The sequence below is a fragment of the Takifugu flavidus genome, chromosome 8 (assembly GCF_003711565.1).
Source record: "Takifugu flavidus isolate HTHZ2018 chromosome 8, ASM371156v2, whole genome shotgun sequence".
In the NCBI taxonomy this organism is placed as follows: Eukaryota; Metazoa; Chordata; class Actinopteri; order Tetraodontiformes; family Tetraodontidae; genus Takifugu; species Takifugu flavidus.
In genome coordinates, this window is record NC_079527.1 from 12422183 (window position 1) to 12443830 (window position 21648).

A 21648-nucleotide genomic window follows, 5' to 3' on the forward strand; every position below is an offset into this window, starting at 1 on the left:
ACGTCTCAGCTGGGGGGTTTACACTCTCTGGGGAGGCAAAAGGTGCCATTTTCCTGCACAGCTACTCATATATGAGAGATTATCCAAAGAACATCCCGTTTTCTAATATTTATCTGTAAAATGAGTCATTCCTAAGTCTAAAACACGAGTTTTTTGGATCACAACATAAAATATTCTCCATTGTGATCTATTTCAGCATCAAAAACCACAAAAAGATTAAAAAACAAATGGGTGTATTATCAGGAATGAGTGCAGTAAACATGATTTGAGGACTATTTTCAGCTGCGGATTGATACACAATTTCCTATATGAGATGATGAGATTTTGAGCTGGATGCGTTTATTTGTCTTTGTTTTCCTGAAATGTTTCATTTAAATGTTCTAACATGGGTTCATCTCGCCCCCTACTGGTCAGAATAATCCACTGCAGCTCAGGTGTCCAGACAAGAAAAAGGGCACATTTTTCTCTTTATTTTCATTGAAATGTTTATTGAAACACCGTTTTGCTCCCAAATAAGGATCAAATAATAACAGGAGACTCAATGTAAAGCATCCACAACCGCTCTGAGGAGACCAGACCGGAAATCAAAGTCCTTGAGACGACGTTTCATTTGGAATTGCGCTGGTTTGGGAACAAATAAGGGGGGAGGAAGCAGGTGGTTCGTGTAAAAATTAATATCGTAGCAAATAGCGAGGGAGGGGGGGGGGGGGGGGGGGGGGGCTGATGGTGACGTCATGAACAGTCAGTGGCACGAAACAGGAGAGCAGTCACGAAAAATTAAACGAAAAATAGAAATCTCGATCACGCACGTACACACTCATGCGCACCTGGCAGGCACACGCGCACTCTCACGCACACGCTTACCGCAGGGGGGTTGTCCACGCAAACAACAAACCCACAGATAAAATGTAATGGTTGAAAACCTGAAAACCTAAATGTAGCATACATCCGCGTCTGGTGTCTGAAGTGCAGAAAACAAAACGAACCTAGAAATTAAAAAAAAATTAAAATAAAAACTAAAATAGAGAAATTCGGGTGATTAATTAATGCCCATCTTCACTTGAAATGACCACAAACCCAAAGCGTTGCCCTCTGACCCGGACCCCACCCCTTTTAGCCCCGCCCCAACCTCCTCCCAGGCCTTCTCTGGCTCCGCCCTCTGTCTCGACTCCTGCACCTTCCTCACTTACCCTCTCCTCTCAGGTTCTGGGCCAAACTCCCGCCCCTGAGGCCCGGATGGAGGCCCGGATGAGGAGGAAACAGCAGGTGGTGGCGGCGGCTTCAGGCTTTGGGCACATTAAGAAAACCACAATGTCCAGTTCAGAATATCAAACGTGTGTTGGGAGTGAAGGATCCTTGTTGTGTGTTGAGGCTCGAGCTCTCAGTCCAGACTGGATGTGAAGGCGTGGGGGGAGGAGGCGGCGGCAGAGGTGCAGTGGGCCTAGCTGGGGGCCTCGTCCGTCTTCCATGGGTCCTGGGGGCGGGTTTATAGGGTCTGCGTCTTGAGCTCGATGGGCTCCCCTCGGGCGTCCTGCTGGTTGTCGCTCTCTGGGGGCCGGCTGCCCTTGAGTGTGGCCAGGCGCTCGGAGAGACCCCTCATGCGTGGGAAGAGCATGAAATCGTACAGGATGGCCCCCGCAGCGCCTCCTATCATGGGCCCGACCCAGTACACCTGTGGGGAAGCAAGAACTGGCTTCAGCGATGAATCCTCACCGGTCATTTGAAGCATCGCAAGCACGATTCGCTGTGGCGTCCGGGGGGCCGCTCTGCCCGACTCACCCAGTGGTTGACGAAGTTCCTGAAGATCACGGCAGGGGCGAAAGACCTCGCGGGGTTCATTCCGGCGCCGGTGTAGTACATCTGTAACACGACACGCCGCGTTAACCCGAGGTAAGTTTTAAAGATCCTACCCGCCCGTCCGAGTTTCTCACCCCCATGAGGTGTGCGATGGTCACGGAGAAGCCGATGGACAGGGCGGCAGAGCCCAGGCGCCCGTTTCTTCTCTCGTCTGTGACGGCGAAGATGCACACCACGAGCTGCATGGTGAGGAAGACCTCCACGGTGGTCGCCATTCCCAGACTGATGCCGGGCTGCAGCTGGAAGAGCACGACAGCGACAAATCAGACATTTCACAGGGCTAACCCTGCGCTAATGCTAGCGTCACCTTCCATTTCATCGACCTCAAACCAACCAAATAACTTCAGCGTTTTTTAAACGTCCGCTCGGGGTCGTTACCGTGTTCATCGACAGGTTTCCTCTCATGTTGCCAGGGGTGACCCCGTACAGCACAGCAGCCCCGGCGACGGCGCCCAGACACTGGGCGGCCATGTAGAAAATGGCACGGAAAAGAGACATCTGGGAGCCGACCAGGTAGGCGAAGGTGACGGCGGGGTTAATGTGGCCGCCGCTGATGTGGCCGATGGACTGGATGAGGGTGGCAGCTGCGAGCCCGAAGCACAGGGCCACGTGGAGGACATGGTGGGGCCCGGTGGTCCAGCGCAGGGCCGCGCCCAGGCCGAAGAACACGAAGAACATGGTCCCGAAGAACTCGGCGAAGACCGCCCGCCAAAAATTCATGGAACGGAACTCCCACATGGTGTCTGTTCACGTGCCAGGTGAAATTGGGGGAAAAAAAAAAAAAAAATAAAGCAGGTGAGTCTGGAAAAGTTGTGCCTTTTCAGTCCTCCTCAGATACCAAAAAACATAAGAAGGGATAAAAGGGTCTCCCTCTGAGAGTCAGCTAACTCGGTCGACCCGAAACATTCAGCTCAGAGACGGATCGGGGTGAATCCAAACCAGATCTGCACCAAACCCGGTCGGTAAAGTTAATTCAGCTGCGCTCGCTGGCCACCTTCTTCCACTTGCCGTACAGACATAGATGTGAGGGGTGAGAGCATGGGTGGAGGTCTCGGAGTTGTCAAGAAGAGGTGGACATCAATGCTAAAGGGACAATTCTAAAGAAAAGTTGGGGGGAGACAGTGTCCAGCAGACCTTTTAGCCTTTCTGATGGAGAGGAGAGGGCCACACGGGCTTTATAATACCCCCCAGGGGCCCCAGGTGACGCCATAATCCCCCTCCAGGGCCAAGGGCGGGGGGCAACTGCGCGGGACATCCTAAATTAAACAAACTTAACCCCTCTGTCCCCCCCCAGAACAGACCAAAAGAGATGCAACGTATTCAAGATGAGATACAGAAAGAGCGAGAAGGAGCGGAAAGGTAGAGCGAGTTATTGATGGGGAGGAGGAGGAGGAGCGGCCATGGCGAAGAGCAGCTGAGTTGGAGAGGGCAAAGTTTTCTTTGGGGCAAATGACATCGGTTGACATATCATGGCTGTCACCCACATGCTGATGGACAAGGACAGGGAACACACATGCAGGCACAAAGACACACATTCAGAAACACACACATAATACAGTTAGGGGCCCCGGACGGAAGCTAACAGCTTCTGAACTGACCCATACACTGAAACGCCTGATGCCGTGAAACCTTTGTCTGTGGGCGACGCACACGCAGACCCAGCGTTAAAACACGCGGCTAAAGCTAACTGCTAACAGAGCATTGTTTTATATTTATAAGGCTAAGGGCTAATGTTAGCACTGATGTTTGAGATTGGGTGCGTTAGCATCAGCCTGGATCAGGGGCATCAGCGCCTGAGCTTGATATTGATTCAGAGCTTGGGGGCATCACCAGTGCCGCTCGAGCCAACAGTGTGTACCAGAGGTGGGGGTGGGGTGGGGGTGGGGGGGGTAACAGAAGGGGGCAAAAGGAGGAGAAAAACCAGAACAATGATTCCCATATCGCAGCACATCGTGTCTTCTGTTGGGACAGCAGCTTCGAGGAGGTGCTCGGGAAAATTGTGTGTTTGTGTGTGTGTGTTGGGGTTGCACAGTGGCAGCAGTGGAGTGGGGGTGGGGGGGGGGGTGGGGGGGGGGGGGGGTACTGCAACGACCAGTCGAGAGCCATCAACACAGGGTGGGGGGGGTGGGGGGTCTGGGGGGGTGATGAATGCAGAACGCTGAGCTGGTTGTTTTTACTCCCTTTTTTACATGTCAGAAAGAACACACACAATGCAAATTGCTGGCGGTTATAGCTATTGTGCACTGTGTGTGTGTGTGTGTGTGTGTGTGTGTGTGTGTGTGTGTGTGTGTGTGTGTGTGAAACTTTAATGCATGCTTGTGTTTTAATGTGTGTTTTTCCACCGTATCTGTTGATGTCGGCTGGTATGCAGATGTACTAAAGTATAAATGGTTAAAAGTGCAATAATTGCGTATACAATAATCAATCAATCTTTATTTATACAGCGTCTGTTACAGTCAAAATTGTTTCTAGGCGATTTACAGAATCCCAGGATCTGACCCCCAACAAGTGGCAGGAAAAACTCCCCTTTAACAGGAAGAAACCTTGAGTGGGACCAGGCTCATGTAGGGGGACCCTCGTGCTGATGGGGGGTGGGTAGAGAGAGAGGAGAAGGCATAATAATAATAGTAATAATAATAATAATATAATAATAATAATAATAATAATAATAATGGTAATAATAATGGTGTAAAATCTAAAGCAAAACGGTTATTTAATATGAAAAATAGCATTCAAATATATGTTTTCCCAACTCTTTTGGCTAATAAATACAACAATTAAATACAAATGGTGAATAATGATATAGGATGAACATTGATATGGGGAAAATACTGTATGTGTAAATACATTATAGCTGTATCCTTTATTGTTCTGTTGAAAGTGTAAAATCATCCACATTAAAAACACAACACTAATATTTCACACTAACGCTGCCAAAACAAACACTGTGTATTTGGATTAAAGGGATTATATACATAAAAAGGCTTCTTCTCCATCCCTCCGCGACAGCCTGACAAGATGTCGGACCGACGGGGAGCGTCAGCGGGCGCCGCGGAGCCTCGTTAGCATTTCAAAGCGTGCACGGACAGAACAGGAGGGGGTTTTCAACCAGCCTTCAATGGGCTTCAATTACATATTCTAATGAGGCGCAGAGGAGAAAGCAACAACACCTTAATGACGGACAACCGGGTCACGTTCGGACCCTTTAGAGACACAGAGTCCACGTTTGGAATCCACAAAGCTCTGTGACACGCCGCTGCCTCGGGAGCACTTCAGAATTCCGGGTTCGCCTCCTCAGTTGTTGTCTTGCTTGCTGCCCTGCTTGGCTCTCATGGCGTTCTGGGTCACGGTGGACAGGGACGAGCCCGTCATGCTGGCCGTCTCCACGATCTCGATGTCCTTGCAGGAGAGACACGCCACCAGCTTCTGGCGAGACGCGCTGCGAGCGAAGAAGAAGTCGTGGGAGACGCCGGCCAAGATGGCTCCGATCACCGGCCCGAACCAGTAGACCTGGAGGCAGAGGAGGGGAGGACGAGTCCGTCTCATCATGTCTTTAAGTTCTGGGGTTACTGATCGAGACCGGAGGCCTTCTCACCCAGTGGTTTTCCCAGAAGCCGGCGACGATGGCTGGACCCAGAGAACGCGCAGGGTTCATGCTTCCGCCAGAGAACCGGGCCTGATGGAGACGGAACACGTCTGATTCTGAACGCCACCAAACATGTCCCGCAAGGACTCCTCACCCCCAGCAGCACTCCGGCAGAGTGGGCGAATCCAATGGCCAGATTTCCTGGTTCCGGGTTCTCCCTCCGCCGCTGCTCCTCCACGGAGAAAACGGTGAAGACCATCTGGAAGGTGCACAGGACCTCGACGCCCAGAGCCTGAGCCGCGTTCAGCTGCATCGGGACCTGGGGAGGGGGGGACAGGGGGTGCTGAGGACCCGGAAACAGCAGAGACGTCTCGGGGTCCACTCACCTTGTTGACGAAGTGTTCTGCTGTGGTCTTGAGCGGCAGGGCCAGGTAGAGGGCCCCGGCCCCTAAACAGGCCCCCAGACACTGGGCGGCGATATAAACGAGAGCCCTGAGGACGTCCAGCCTCCGAGTGGCCAAAAGGGCCAGAGTGAGGGCGGGGTTCACCTGAGGGACGGCACCAAAGACCCAACGGGTCCGTTAATAACACAGCAGATGTTTGCATCACCGATCTCAACGTGTCTTCACCTGCGCTCCGCTCATCTCCCCAAAACAGTGCGCCAGCGCCACGATGGCCACGCCCACTGCCACCGCCGGGTACAAGGGTCCCACGGGGGCCTCCCCGGGGCCCGGAACGGAGGCGCCCAGAACCACGCTCACCAGCACCAGAGTACCGAGCAGCTCTGAGAACATTGCTCGCCAGAACTGACGACTGCGTATCTGAGGACGGGGAAAGATGGACGGTGTCTCGGGTGGACAATGGAGACATTTGTGACAATATAACAACAACTAATCAATATAGACATTTAGAGCCAAACAAAGCATCGGGTTTTCAGGAAAAGGAGCAACATTGTCCAGTTTTTAGGCAGCTTTTCCACTGTTTTGATAAATCGTGTGATAACGCTCACATTTATTTGTTCAGGGAGTAAAATGAGACGCTCACCTCGTGCCAGGCCATCCTCAGGTCGTCCGTCGTCCGTCTGTGTCTGTGCAGCTGTCCAGGTCTGAGGCTCTAAACAAGGTCCGTCATTAACCTGAAGAGCCTCCTTTGATTTCAAAAGCCCCCCCCTCTCTCTCTCTTTACCCCACACCTCCCAGTCTCTTGGACCTGTTGCGTAACACCCGGCTCGGCCCATCCTTGTCCTGTTTCAGGCGACCTTGACCCGTCAACGCATCCGGGAGAGTCGCTGTGAATCTGCAAAATGATTTTTTCTTTCTTTAATGTTGGGTTTTGTGGGGTGTTTATGATGGGATGGTTTGACACAGCGTTCATTCGTGTGGACCCCCCCCCCCCCCCGACTCCTGCTCATGATAAAGCCTTTTTTACAGCCTGTTCTCAGACCCATTCTCAGCCACTTTTCCTCGAAACATAGAATTTTAAATTAATTTTAATCCGGTTATAACCCAGATCTTCTCAATTTGCGTCGCCATCGAAGACATTTTACAGTGTGCGAAACCGAATCAGCACAGAGGACAACCGCTGCCCCCTCCTCGTTTTCCTGCTTGTGCGCTGCAGCTCTGATCTCCATGGACACCGGCTCTTTCATGCGGCTGTTGCCATGGCGCTTGTTGTGATGCCGCCTGTGCGCATGCTTCTCATTTTCCGCTTTTGGCATCAAACTGAACATCTTGTGAAACCGGATTTTGTTAGTTTGGAATAGAAAATGTTCCGCGTTTGGTGTCTGAACTGTTTTTCCCCGACTCTCCAGACATCAGGGGCCTCCAGCAGACCAGGTCCAGAATGAACTGGTTGGTTGGGGCGGGGGCGGGGTGGGGGTGGGGGGTCCTATTATGCCATGGATTACTCCCTCTTCTTCACAGTTAATGTTTTCCTGTTATCCCCCCTTTTGTGGGACTAAGCCCAAATGTGTAGAGCTGGACTGGTTGGGGGGGCTGGAACCCGCTGGCGTGTTGAGTTTTCAGCCTCCTCTGCCCAGAACGCTGACACCACACAATTTCACACACACACACACACGCACACACGCACACACAAAGTGCAAAGCTAAGGGATTTAACAAAATAAAGCGCAATGTAGGAGAACAAATAAATCACTGGATTTCATTTTTCCGTTAGCAAACGCATTTTCCACGTTTCTCCACGGGGTCGAGTCAGCGAGCGAGGCACTTGACTCGCAGCCCGGCAGCTGCCGGTGACGGCAGGACGTCCCCGGCAGCATGTGGACCGGACTGGACTCTCCGAGGAGCCGCGCAGCTCCGCCTCAACACTCCAACGCACGCCACTCGGGCTCATTTCCATCCTCGCCACATTTACGGAGGAAGATCTGGGACTTGACGTCAGCAGATGAGGAAGACGAGGACAGAGAAGAACTACTAGATGTGGTTTTTATTCAACTCACAGTACATTCTACAGATGCACACGTGTTACATCACCTTAATACAACAGAGTCTTGTAATACCTCCGCTTAAAAATGATGAATTGGTCCTAAAAATATAAAGGAATAAATTTAAAGTCACCAAAACTGTACAGTTTTAAAAATTCACTTGATCACCACATTTTTTTTTTTTCCTTTTATGACAAAAAAAAGTCCGTCCCTTAAGAGTGTCAGAAGGAACATCGGTCATCTATCAATGGTTGAGTTCAGTGTAGCAAACGTGTTTAAATAAACCCGACTGTAGATTCACCAGGCCACCTTCAGAGGACAAAAAAATAAAAACGGAATAAATAAAATGGTAAAGGGAATGCATGGCAAGAAACCCGGGGAGGAATGTGCTCAAACTTTTGCAGATGCAGGAAGATTTCACCTTCAACATGATACAAACAGGCGTCTGAATGTGGTTCTGAAGGTGCCACGCTTTCATCTGGGGCCGTGTTACACTGCTGGAGAGGAAACGTTGGGTCCAGTCAGTGCGGCCGCAGCAGCATCCTTCCAGCTGTTACGGTTGTTTACCCTTCGTAAGAGGAACAGTGAAGATTCTACGACTGTTAAAATAAAAAACTAAAAACCTCCAGTTTATGGAACCAGTGTCTTCCACACAGCAGCAGCAGCAGGTGTGTGTCTGTGTGTGTGTTGGTGAAGAGTGTGCGTGCAGGTCTTTAAGTGGAGGTTATACAATATCTACTCGTGACAGTCCGTGACAGTTTCCTTGAAGCTTGACTGGCCGTTTTCATAGGTTGTCTAGACATCTCTATAAGGACATCTGTACACATTGACTACAAGCTATTGCTATTAAATAATCCCAGCTATCGTAATCTTTATATATATTTATATATAGAATATATAATAAAAATATAGAAGAAAAAAATTACTTCTCGGCATAAGACCACGTTACATTACATTTCCATTGACCAGGGAAGAACGAAGAGTTTTGATCCATGTCGAGGGGTCCAGTGCGCAGCAATCAGGCTGCCTTGTGATCAGCCCTGGACCCTCAGAGTCTGAGAGCCAGGACCCTCTGGGTCTGAGCCGGGCACCCACATCAGGGCTTCACGGGGGGGGTGAGGTTCTGAGGCGAGGTGATGCCAAAGGAGGGGAGAGTGTGTTCTCACTCTAATGTTGAAAGGGTACAAATTCAAGTCAGTTCAGCTGCAGGCCAAAAGACGAGGCCAGTGGAGGAAACAATAACAGACAAATAGCCAAAATCTATACATATATATGTATACATGAATAATAAACACAGCTGGAGGACTCTCCAGGCAGTCTTAGCAGTAACCAAGGGTGGGAGGTGGGACGGTGGCAGCACCAACAGTATAAAGCCACGTCATCGTGGTGGGACTCCGTAGGCTTCTATTTGTCCTTGTTTGAGTAGAACTCCGCCCAGCGGCTCTCAAAGAAGCGCCTCATGGCGTGTCCAGCCGTCCCCACCTCCGAAGTGTCCTCATTGAAGAGCTCACAGTTGTTGAAAACCAGCTGAGCGTCTGCTGCAAACTCTTCGCAGCTGTTGTACCTGAGAAGACGACGACGACGGTGATTGAAACGGGTTCAGCGAATGAGAACGGTTCTAGATTGAGGTGCAATCGGAGGCGAGGACTTACTCGCCCTGCAGAAGCCGCTCTCTCATGGTGAGGAAGTCCATGGGGTTTTTGACGATGCGGCGGTACCCTGGCACCAGCCGCGGGTTGACGGGCTCCAGGAAGGGCCAGGCGTCGGCGTGGGCCTCCATCTCCATCAGGATGATTCTGGCAGGGAACAAAAACGGCACCGACCCAGTGAAAACGCAGGTTGGAGGCAAACGCAGAGATTCGGCGATAAGGACATTTAATGAGGCTCACTCGCAGAAAGTGAGGTCTGGCTGGTTGCGGGTGGTCATGCGGCGACGTTTGGCGGCCGCTTCCGCGGAGCTACGGGAAGATGAGGCGGACGCGGCCTCCTTGTGGCGCGTGGCCATGCCGCCGCTCCGCCGCGGCGCGACCTCGTCTTCCGAGCTGTCGTCCTCGTAGCGTTTCTTTTTCATTCTGGTCCTCTTTTTACACAAGCGTACTGAAGTGTTTTCCGTCTGCCAGAGAAATCCAGGGTTACATGCGTTTCATCTATTTCATCTCCTTTGAATAGGTTTTCCAAGGTTTCCAAAGTCAAGTTCTGACCTGGTCGACGCAGGTGGGACAAAACCAGTCTCCCTCGGGCACCTGGGTGATTTTGGGTTTCAGACAGTACATGTGACAGCCGCGATCACAGCCGTCACACAGCAACAGGCAGTCGTCATTGTCTCCTTTCCTGCAGACCTGGCAAGTCTGGACCCAAAGCAGCACTGTTAATAATCAAAGTTCAGAATAGAAAAATGTGAGAGCGGGAGAAAAAACCCCTCACCACTCTGGTCACTGATCTCTCCCAGGCGATGGCCTTCTCCAGCTGCAGCAGACAGAGACAGACCTGAGGAGCGCTGCGGCACCGATCCAGAGCCTGACGCCACGTCCTTAGTCGAGAAGTGATTTCACTCTCAAGACTGGAACCAGGAAGGACGTTGTGTAAAGACACTCAGACAACAAATCCTATTTTCTGATCAAAGAAACCACAGCCCACGCTCACCTGATCACGTCCATGGGGTGCTCCTCCCCCGGCGTTGGCGTTAGAGGAGCCAGGCGCATCACCTCTGCTGGATTCCAGAGCGGCTCCTTCAGGTAGCGCCTTTCGATGTTCCGCTCGAGGTTCGCCAGGCGCAGCACGGCCAGGTCCAGCGGGTGGGTGGCGATGCGAGGAAGGCCGGACCATTCCTTCTTTGTTCGAATGATCCAGTCGTCGTGCGGGTTGGCGTCGTGTTCGTAGTACTGGAGGTCGTCGCGTGTGGAATCCGGGTCGGGGATCGTGTAGGGCTTCACAAACACGGGGGAGGGATGGCAAAGGGTCACAGGTCAGTGACAGAGAAAACCAAAGATAACTGAAGCTAAGATAATTCAAGAGAACGGGAAAAAACTGTTTTTTTGGGGTTTTTTTTACAGTTACCTGAAATTCTCCCATCGGCGTCTCTACGCTTGATTCAGCATCTGGTACTGGAAGCTGGGGAAGTGCCTACAAAACAAACATGTTTTATGGGCTAAATGTTGTTCAGAAAATGGACGGCAGCACCTGCGGTTGAAAACAACCGATTTTCTCACCTTCAGATGGAGATCGGCAGAAACGACTCTCTGCTCCAAGTCCTCCACCCATTTGAGGATGCCGATATCCGTCTCCATCGTCTTCTCCTGCACCTGCCAGGGTTTCTGCAGCTCCTCCAGGAGCACATCCTTATCCTCTACCTTCAGGTCAAACAAGCGATCTGTCCAGGATGAACAGGAGCCACCAGATAATCAACCAGGGAACAGAACAGAAAAAAACGTGTAAAAATGTTCCATTGCCACTCACCACTGATGGGTTTGGTGCACACCTCGGCCAAGTTCTCCATGTGTTTGGCCAAATGCTTATGAAGCACCCTCTCCCTGACGCCCCTTGGATGAAGAGCCTGTAAGATGCTGTAAAGTTCTTCTGGGTCCTTGATCCACCACCAGCCACGCACCATCGCTTGATGGGAAACATTAAAAGTTAAATTCATGCAAATACTCTAAAACTATGGGCTGATTTGTGGGTATTTTGCTTGATCGCTTACATGCCGGGATAGGTTTCACCACCAGTTGTGTGAAATACTGCTGCTCCAGCTCCTGAAACACAGAGTTAGGAGGACGGCCGCGGCGCTTTGCGGCAGCACCTCTTGCCCCACGTCGGGCAGGACTACTGCCTCTGCTACCTCTCCTCCTCCTGCGCACAGGTCTGGAGGGAGTTGCTGGTGCAGGCTTGGGGAGAGGAGTGGAAGCTGGCAGAAGGTGAGGAGGTGCCAGTGGGCTACAGTCAGGAACAGGAGGGGCTTCCGGGGGTGCAGGAGGAACATCCTGGGTAGGTGCTGGAGCCACAGCTTCGGCAGGAACTACATCAGGTGACAGGAGGTCGGGCTGAGGGGTCAAGAACAATTCGTTTTTACACACTATAGGAACTCATATTATTAATTCATGATTCAACAATGGACCTTTTGGAATTTTTAATCACAACCATTAAGACAAATGTAAGATGGTTGTGCGGATTTATTCTTCCGACGACGGGCACGAACCTGAGTGGGTGGACCCGGAAGTGGAGGTAAAGTTGTTGGAATCTGAGGGAGAAGTTTCGGGGGCGAGCCGGGTGAGGCGGGAATCTGGGGCTCCGTCAGAGAGTCGTCGTCACATGGTTGCTTGGGGAGCAGGGTGAACCACTGGCCCTGCTTCTCCGCCATGTCCTTCACACTCTCCTCCGGTCGACTCCCCTCGGGATCGCTCCCTGCTGCTGAGCACGTGCCGTTGACCACCCCGTCCTGCGAGTGGCTGAGCCAGCTCTGGAAAGCGTTCTGGGTGAGGTCTTGTGTACCACTGTTGGGTGACCCCGGACCCTCTTCACTCCCAGATTTGACGCTATTTCGACGTCGGCGGCGAATCTTGGCTGTGCGCAGGTGAAGCTCTACTTCCGGTTTGATTTTCCGGGGCCGCCCTCGTCCTCTCGGCCTGCACATGAGGGACGTGGTGTCAGGGAGGGGGTCTTCTTCTGGAGACAAGGCCTGAGGCTGAGCGTGGTTCAAAGTTGTGGAATGTGGAGTGGCGGGCACTGGGTTCTCCTCAACTTTGGGCTCCTTCTTGAGGAACGTGACAGGAACCTCAGCGATAAGGACGTCTCCAGATGCTGTGGTCAAACACAAAAGGCTTATATAAAATTTGAAATGTGAGAAAAAGATGATATTAGACCGACGTTAACACTTCGACTCACTCAACAGCTCTTCTGGCCCTTCGACCAAAACTCCCCCCAGGTGAGGTAGCATCAAGTATCTGCGCCGGTAGCGGTCCTGGCCCAACAGTGCGGCTCGCATTGTATGAGATGACTGTAGCAGCTTTTTGCGGAAAAACGCTTGACGCTACAGACATCCACGAGTAGATATTAGCGATATACTCAGTATAAAGCAGCGTGAGCACCAGAACTCTGCAGCACGGTTACCTTGGTTAGCTTATCTATCTGCCTTTCAAGTTCCGGAATGCTGGCATTACTTGGGCTCTCGGTCTGCAACAGATAAATTGTAAATATCCTATACGAGTTATGGGAAATACTATAGAAAGAGCAGGGGATACATACGTCGCTGAGTTTAGGTTCTTCCTTGCGTGCGCGGCGGCTGCCTCTCTCCAGGACCAAGCCACTCTCCTCCAGACTGAGGTTCTCCTCTTCTGCCACTCGGGCACTTCGCCTCCTCTCTTCAAAACAAATGTCCTCCGCTGAGCGTCCCGTACGACGGGCTAATGCTGACTTTAATCTATCAGAGAAAACACAAGCGTCGCCGTGTGATGCGGTGTCCTCGTTCTAGAACTTAAAAATTCGGAAAAAGTAATTTTCTTTACTTGCGCAGCTTCCCCTCAATGATCCACTTGTTCTTCCTCCACGTTGTCATGTTTTCCAACGTGTTGTCAATGTCGCTGAAATGGAAGCAACCAGGTGATGAACGATAAGCTTTAAACTACAGAATGGTGACGAAGAACCGAGCTCTTGTCTTACTTGGTCACAATATTGCTGCCGTTGAGCTCGTCCACCAGGAACCCCAGGATGGCCGCCTTGGTGTCGGGGGGGAGGGAGTGGAAGGTTTTGGTCCTCATTGTGTTGCACACGTCAGTATCGTAACCGTGAGATTCCAGGAAGATGCGGAGAACCTCTGAGACTGAACTGCGGGTCAGTTGCAGCTCCACCAGCTTATCACCAAGAATCTTAACAGACTGAGGAGGGGAAAAATGCGGAAAATGTGTATTCCTATTGGGAAGTGACATGATTGTTCTACAAATTAAACACAGAGTTGGCTGCCCCACAACCACTGACCTGGTAATAAGACGGCAGGCCTGGATCATGGAGGGCAGCCTCCACCAGCTTCATCAGCAGGTCCTGGACTGCTCCCTGGCTCTCGGCAAGCCCCAACAGCCCTTCCTGCAGGGTGGCAAGGCTGGGGATGTCCTTGGGAATGTCGAGGCCGATCAACTTCCCATAAGCGTGCAGGAACTCCACCACGGCCAAACAGTGTGAAAAAGCTGCACCAGAAAGCACCACGCCGGGGACGCGGGACAGCTCTGGGAGGGGCTGGTGGTGACGAAATTTCAACGTTAACATCTACATATGAAAGAACCCGCAGCTTCAGAACTGTAAGTCAGTTGCAGACATACTTTGTGGTCAGTGAGACACATGTCCTCTGTGGGCTTCTTTAGTTCCTCGGTGATCAACTGCTGCCGTTTTCGCTCTTCCAGGCGTTTTTGGGCCTGTGCTCTTCTCTCTGCTGCCCTCTTGGCAGCCACAGCTGCCTGGGCCGCCGCCGCCGCCTCCGCCTGGGCCTTCGCCAGAGCCTTGGCTTTACTGCGAGCACCCGGCACCCTCTTCCCCTGGGCTAACCTCTCTTCATCGGTCTGCTCTATCGTCGGCGCAGGCTCTGCCTTCACTGATCTCCGCCGGCCAGGCTTCTTGGGCTCTGCTGCAGACTCTGGTGCTGGCTGTGTGGCCTGTTGGGCCAGCGGTTCAGGAGGCGGAAGCTTTCCCTCCAGAGCTTTTGATTCTTGCTCAAGCTGCACCCATAACACAATTTCAAAGTTAGCAACTTGCTTGAAGGACAGTCGAGGAAACTTAAACGTCACTTTAAAGTTGTCAATACCTTGGCCTTCCTTTTTTCTTCTCTCATTTTCTTCATCTTTGTATCCTCCATTCTCTTCATTCTTGCCTAATCAAGAAAAAAGAAAATCAATATTAGGGGTTAACAATTTAATCTATAGCTCCTAATATTCAGATCTGAGGAAACAAATAAGAAACGAAAAGATATTTTAGAGCCTTTCAGCTTTCCCTTGTGTAGCCAACTTACCTTTCTCTTCATTTTCTTTTTGATCTTTGCAAGTTTCTCTTTTTCCTCTTCTGTGAGAGCTTCTATAATAAAGATAATATGGAGTATTGACTTCAAATCCTTTGCATTAAACAAATCCTCGCCCACTCAGCTGTGTATCTACATTCACTCACCCTTGGCCTCGAGTCGCTTCAAAAGCTTAGCATCCACTTTGCTGAGCAGGTCAACCATATTGGTTTTGGGAGGTCTACCAGGCCGGCGTCCACCTTTCGGGCCTCGAACCCTGCTGGGTTTTTCTTTATCGGGGTTCGGAGGTCGACCTCGACGGCCCGTAATGGCCATTATCATGGAAGGAACCTCTTCATTGGCTAAGAGCACCCACGCTACTCCCTTAAAGATTAAGATAAACAAATGTGTGAGATGTTATAATGGAAAGTTTATCTATAGAGTGCATTTAACAACTCCAGATCAGGAATGATAGAAACCTCAGGGCTTTCTCTTTCTTCATAAAAATCCCCAACGGGCATCCGTGGGCTGAAACTGAAGTGTTCTCTGGAGACCAGACTGTCGGCGTGTTTCTTCAAGTACTAGAAACAAAAAGAGGCGCAGGCAAAAGAAAAGAAAAGAAAGAAAAGATTTGCAGTTTTAACATGGAATTACACAAAGACATCATTTTAGTGGTCTTATAAAATCACAGGACAGAGCATAAAGCGGCATAATCTACCTTGATGATCTCTGGGAACTGCTTCATCCTCCTTCCACATGGTGTGTAATACCAGGTTTCAGCCTTCATGCGGTTCTCTATTTTCTTTACACGGATCTCCCTCTTCCAGCTACAAAGGACAAACTTTATCATTAAACCTCTGTCACGAATCCACTTTACTAACACTTAAACGTGGCTAAAAGTGAAAACTAAATGTCACAAATCTGAGTTCTGCTCCAGTGGTAAGTGCTGACAAAACACCCCAGAGCTCATTGAACAGCATGTTTCCTTGCGCCCCCTAGTGGTGATTTTCTTGGTTCTTTTTCTCATTTTTATACAATAAATTACCGTTCAGCACTAACTGGTGCAGTACTTTTGGTTCAATACTACAGATTTCAAAACATTTTAGACCCCAAATTCCTACCAAACCAATATAGTGTAATTATATTTGAAGGGAAATTGTTTCTGAAGGAAACATTACCCATGTTGCAGCGGGAACTGAACCTGCTCCTCAGTCGCAACCCTCCGGCCTTTAGTTTCACCTGTTTGTGAGAGACAACGCAGATGTTTTTAGCGTTTGACTTGATGAGAGGCTGCGACGGGACACGAAAGCTGACCTTACCTGCGGTAGAGCCTTCCTCGTTGTCATCCTCCTCAGCTGATTTTTCACCGTCTTGTTTAGACGCTTCTTGGCATTTCTTTGTCCTCTTCAGTTTCTTCAGCTTCTCCACTGACGTGTCGATACTCGCAGCGTTTGCCAGGACGGCATCAATGGTGGCGGTGATGGGATCGATCTCTCCTGCGGGTGGCCCCGCCGCTCCAGCTGCATCTGAACAATCCTTCATCTCCTGCTTCACAGGCTTCTTTCTCTTTCTGCCCTTGGCTGCCTCTTCAGTCTTCTCCACTTTAGAGGCTCGAACTCGAGGCTTACGCTGCGCCTCTCCTGCACCTTTAAACAGAGAATGGAATAAAGTTTTAAATAGATCCTCACGTACTTGGCACACACATGTTGCGACTCAAATGGGGAATACCTGAGGTGTTCGTCCATAAAGCTTTTGGACCTCTAGGTTTACGCGTTTTACTTTTCAGAACGCCTTCAGCAGCGGGGACAACCTGATCCGTTATGGGCTGGAGTGGGTGGACTGCAGGGCCCTCTGCTGCCGTGCTGAAGGCAATGAAGTTCTGATCTTTCATACTGAAGCTCGGGGGAGTCATTTTCTCACAAACGGTGGTCTTGATGCTGATGCGTCCAGCTGAATCAGGTGTGTCGTGATCTTTATTCTCCCAGACCTCCTCAGGTCCTACAAAAGAAGAACATAAAAGTTGGAATCTGCTGCATTCTAAAATGATTAAACTAGTTTTTCTGATTGCGTTATTATTAGATTTTTACCTTTTTGACTTTGCTGAGGTGACACAAATGAGTGAGACCTGGAGACATCAGCCGAGGCCACCGAGGAATCTTGAACCTGTGAGGAGTTGAGAGAAGATTCCAGAATGGACGTGCCTGAGTCCCAACTGTCCACGGTCCTTTGAGTCTCTGACATTCCCCCTTCTTTGGTGGAGTCCAGCAGGTTGCTTCTGGATGCTTCTGAAGAACAGACGCTCCCTCTCGTGGTGTCCATGTCAGTAGAAGCTCCTGCATCTGTGCGAGAGGTCCTGTCATGTGGAGACGTCTGCCGTGTCCCAAGGAAGCTGGTGTCAGAGTCTGTGGACTTGTCTGCATACGAGCTCCCGTCGTGCATCAGAGAGGAGTTTTCCAGGATGGAGCTGACATCAATTCTGGAGGGGGTGGCAAACGAGGAATAACCTTCATATTGTGATGAGGTGTTGAAACTTTCGTCGTCGGTTGAATGTTCGACCCTGTGGAAATGTGGAGACCTCCTGACGGGGGTGTGATCCAGCCCAGGGTACTGCGACGCTGGCGAGACGCCGCTCTCAGCCTGTATCTGCTCAAAAGAAACAGAGGTCTGAGAGACCTTATGGGGCTCTTGCTCAGGGGAGGATATCCTTAATGCCTGAGGGACAACAGAGTTTGGACAACTCTGCTCAGCGTTTGAACTCTGCAGCGCACCCAAGGATGCGCTGGATGCAAGAGCAGACAGGAAGTTGTGAGGGGTGGACACGGGTGCAGTCCGAGAGGCTTGAGTGGTTGGAAGAGGTAGGGTAGGCGAAGGTTGGGCCGTGGGGCTTTCAGGAGCTGCTGAGGTCACTGCTACAGTTGGTAATGATGCTGCAAGGGAAGCGGAAAGGTGAGCGCTGACAGCCGGAGGAGTGTATGTGGACCTGGACTCGTGAGGTCTACTCCCAAGAGATGAAACCGACGCCACAGCTGCATCTGCACCAGCAGATGAGGATTTTAAAGCCGCTGACGAGCCGGGAGATAACAAGTTGGGGACTGCAGGCTTGTCGTGCTGGGTAGCCATCAACTGTGGTTTGGGCCGCTGGAGAGAGGCGGACAACAGGGCAGAAGGGGGGAGAGGAAGCCCAGGAGCGGTTGCAGAAGGATGGGTCGACATTTTTCCAGGTGAGACAGACTCTGGTCCAGCAGGGGGCATCTCTGACCTGAAGCCCTGCACTCTCACAGGAGACGAGGAATGTCTGGATGGAGCGGCAGACAGATTTGGAGGCGGCGAAGAGGATTTTGCGTCACGACATAGTGCTGTCGGTGTCCCAGAACCAGACGCGGGACACAGCGAGAGAGCAGGAATGGCAGAGACACGGGGGGGTGTAGCGTCCTTGGAAAGAGACGGCGACACTGACGCGTGAGATGTTGACCGGGGAGGGGTGTTCATGACCGACTCTCTGGGAGACGGTGCCATTTCGGGACATTGAGCTGCTGGCTGTTCGGAATGCTGACGATAATCACTCATAGGTGCCGTGGATTTGGGCTGGTAGGCGTCGCTTGTCGACAGGATCTGGGAACTCTGCCCCCTTTCAGTGCCGTTGTAGCCTAAATCTACATCCTTGCCGGGTTCTCTTACGTGCCCTATCAGAGAAGATAATTCACATGAGAAAACATTTCACAAATTGGGAAAATCAGCATAAGTGCTGCTGGTGATTACATGGGAAACAGCGCCCCCTGTTGGCAAACATGAGCAGTAACCAGCCACTGTGCAAAGGTTGAGCAGGTAGCCTCTTATCAGATCTACCGATTTGCAACAATGCAAATAAACCTTTCGCTTTCAATTTTAGTCACAGTTTAAAACCCCTGGCCACTAGAACTACAGAGAAACTGGCCACGTAAAAGGCAAAGTTTAGTCTGAGCAAAGGAACAAAACTGAAAGAATGTTGAGAAAAGCCTATGAAGAAATGTGACTGGAAGAGCGAAAACGGCAGCAGTTGATCACAGGGGAACTACAGAAGACCACAGTTAAACAAGTCTGGTTTTTATTTAAATGAAAGTCTGAGTGATAAGATACGTCACCTTGAACGACAGTAGGCGTCCCCATGTTCCCAGCATGGGGGCTCCGGCCTTTCGGTGACCCACTATCCTGCATGGTCGACGACGACATCAATGTTGCCGAGGACATTCCCGCGGGAAGAGGGCTGCCGGTGCCCCCTCTGGCTAAACTGTGGGGCTGTGGGCTGCCACGGGGAGGTGTGAAATTCTGGGCAGCTGGCTGCAGCATCTGAACCTGCCCTTGGGGCTGCGCTGGCTGCTGCTGATGCTGGGAAGGTGGCAGGGACGTGTGCTGGGGCTGATGCTGGTAGTAGGGCATCCCATTAGGCAGCATGCCGTAATGCTGCGGTTGCTGGTGCTGCTGAGGTTGGTGGCGATGGGAATGGATGTGCTGCTGTGACGGCTGATGAGGCGGCTGTTGTAGGGACTGCTGCTGCTTGTGATGCGCCGATGGTGCCAGCCCTGGGTGTGTTGGAGTCTGGTAGCTCCCAAACATACTGTGGGAATTATAACTCATCTGAGGGCCAGGGTTATTCCTGTTCCAGTACTGACTCCCCGTATGAGGCATGGTTGGTGGGCCTGCCACAGAGGACTGGTGGGAGCTTTCAACGCCCCCATTCAGCTGGTACTGTCCGTGACCCTGGAAGTGGTGCTGTGACTGAGGCTGGGCCATCCCGGGGGCCGGCTGCTTCTGGTGCATCCCGTGTCCCGCTGAGCTGCCCATGGAGGGACCGTACTGAGGGTGTCCGCCCCACAAGTAGTCGTAGCCTGCGCTGCTCTGAAGGTGGTTACTCACATGGGGGTAAGGAGCTGCTGGAGGGTGGGAACCAGGTACGCTGGACCCGTGTACAGTAGTGGCACCGTTCACATTCATTTCGCCATTCATATCTATCGAAAAGACACAGATATATCAGATTAGAAGTGTTGCTTGATCAGTATCAGACCTAAAGACCGAATACTCACTCTTCCCCTGCGGGGGGAAACTCATGGAGGACCCGTTAGTGTAAAGAGAATCCCCTGAGGAGCGTTTCAGTCCTGAGTTTGCTGAGGAGTTGCTGCCATAGTTGAAACGGTTGTTTGACTCCATCTGCAGAAAGAAGAAGCGGAGATATTAGGCAAGTAAATACTGCTGCTCATCCGAAACGTGCAGCAGTTATGTAATTACAGGGCTAAAATGTCCGAGCACGAACGCATCCCCCTTTTTCCTCCCTTTTTCATCGCCGTCGCTAAATATTTCCTCTTAAAAGCCCATGACGGTGTCGACGGACGCGGCTCGTAACAGCACCATTTCGCTCACACAACAAACATCAAAATGTCGCAGCCAGCAGCAGCAGATGTCAGGCCTCGGCGAGCCCGAGTGGAAAATGTGGATATTACGAGGGGGAAGCTCACCATTAACGCTGATGAGGCGCCGCTAACACGGCCACATCCATCAATATATCACGATAAACGCGTGAGCCGGGCTGGCACCGCCGGAGAAAGGTGCACAAGCCCCGGTGGCCTCGGTCTGGCGACCACGCTGAGATTAGTGGGCATGTTTCACGGCGAGGCCTCGCGTTTAGTTGCGAGTGAGTGTGATGCAAAAGTGGCCCTATATAGATAATGCTACTTGATTTCCTAATTCAACGAGGCCGAGGCAGCGAGCGCAGCGCTAGCTAAGTGGCGCTTAGCTTCGATCTTAAACGAACAATTCACTTCAAAGCGCCCGCTGTGCCAACAACCGGTGCCATTCGTTTTATACTCGCCACTTTCCCACAAAGCCGCCTATAGCGTTCAGTTTGGTGTGGAATTTTAGGTTAAAATATTCCCCGCACCGGTTCCAAGGTTATTTAGCTAAATCATCACAATAGATCCTAGCTAACGCACGCTAGCAAGGGAGCTAACTTATAGCATCCTTAAATATCCCCCCCGGACTACATACGGCAGTCAGGCTTCGAAGTTAGCTAACAGCCTGGTAGCAGACCACGCTGGTTCGGATCCATGGTACCCATCATCGATAGGTATAGAGGCGGAAGAAATTCAGTAGTGGCCGGTCATCTGATAATGCATAACGTCAACTCGGTCACACTCCCCAGTTAACAGATGGAGGCGTGCTCCCCTTTTGTTCGTGCGCTAACATTAGCTAGCAGCCAGCTGAACTTAACATTGTTTACGATGCACGAACGGGCAATTTTTCGGAGAGCATCATCTCTCCTTACTGACACCATCAAAAGTTTCACAGATAACACTCAAAGCTGCCCAACCTTTCAATCCTCGGAGTTCGAAGCCGCGGGCGTCTCTATACCTTCGCCTAAACGGATATGCAGGTGGCGGTGGCACGGTGGTAAATAATAAACAAGTGTCCCCAAACCTTTGGGTTTTAAATTAGCAAACATGGCTGGTGTTGTCCGGTGCAGCCATGATCACAGAACAGAACGATTCGGGAGCGGTGACACCATCCCGACGATAACAGCGTACACATCCGGTTAAGCTAAGTAGCGTAACCTAAAAAAAACTCAGATAACACGTAGTCTATGTTTAGTGTACTTTACGTGTCGTTCACAACTATCTATATTTTGATAAAATCCTCCATTCATAAAACGAGGCGACTGCATGATAATCGATCCTGAGAGGTTCCTTGAACGTAGCAAGTGGAAAAATATCTTAGGAACTGCGCATATTTCAGTAAAAAAAAGTTTAAACGGCGTTAAAAG

At 51.0% G+C, this 21648-nt stretch overlaps 3 protein-coding genes across 6 annotated transcripts; all 3 read right to left on the reverse strand.

The window, feature by feature from the left end:
- Nucleotides 1-874: 874 nt before the first annotated feature.
- mipb (major intrinsic protein of lens fiber b) lies at nt 875-2993 on the reverse strand. The gene is made up of 4 exons (XM_057041486.1): nt 2236-2993; nt 1932-2096; nt 1780-1860; nt 875-1672 (listed from the first exon to the last, which is right to left on the reverse strand). The coding sequence occupies exons 1-4, from the start codon at nt 2593-2595 to the stop codon at nt 1487-1489; spliced, it is 792 nt and encodes a 263-aa protein (XP_056897466.1). The 5' UTR covers nt 2596-2993; the 3' UTR covers nt 875-1486.
- A 1270-nt stretch (nt 2994-4263) lies between these two features.
- On the reverse strand, nt 4264-6628 carry LOC130530470 (aquaporin-4). Its single transcript, XM_057041660.1, has 6 exons — nt 6488-6628; nt 6073-6264; nt 5830-5991; nt 5598-5762; nt 5453-5533; nt 4264-5367 (listed from the first exon to the last, which is right to left on the reverse strand). The coding sequence occupies exons 1-6, from the start codon at nt 6500-6502 to the stop codon at nt 5152-5154; spliced, it is 831 nt and encodes a 276-aa protein (XP_056897640.1). The 5' UTR covers nt 6503-6628; the 3' UTR covers nt 4264-5151.
- Nucleotides 6629-7872: 1244 nt separating this feature from the next.
- On the reverse strand, nt 7873-21438 carry baz2a (bromodomain adjacent to zinc finger domain, 2A). Of its 4 annotated transcripts, none has more exons than XM_057041856.1 (30): nt 21199-21438; nt 19919-20042; nt 18980-19843; nt 16946-18541; nt 16587-16856; nt 16178-16504; nt 16037-16097; nt 15577-15685; nt 15338-15439; nt 15026-15242; nt 14874-14935; nt 14670-14735; nt 14191-14583; nt 13853-14107; nt 13538-13752; nt 13384-13458; nt 13124-13298; nt 12989-13051; nt 12764-12908; nt 12078-12679; nt 11583-11922; nt 11342-11497; nt 11095-11255; nt 10943-11008; nt 10529-10812; nt 10310-10445; nt 10087-10233; nt 9775-9998; nt 9538-9681; nt 7873-9449 (listed from the first exon to the last, which is right to left on the reverse strand). In XM_057041856.1, exons 2-30 carry the CDS (start codon nt 20040-20042, stop codon nt 9290-9292), a joined length of 7539 nt encoding a protein of 2512 aa, XP_056897836.1. In that variant the 5' UTR covers nt 21199-21438; the 3' UTR covers nt 7873-9289. The 4 variants fall into 4 exon arrangements, with proteins under 4 accessions (XP_056897836.1, XP_056897838.1, XP_056897837.1 ...); XM_057041858.1 differs by having other exon boundaries at nt 21306-21421; XM_057041857.1 differs by lacking the exon at nt 21199-21438 and adding an exon at nt 20877-21036.
- Nucleotides 21439-21648: the final 210 nt, after the last annotated feature.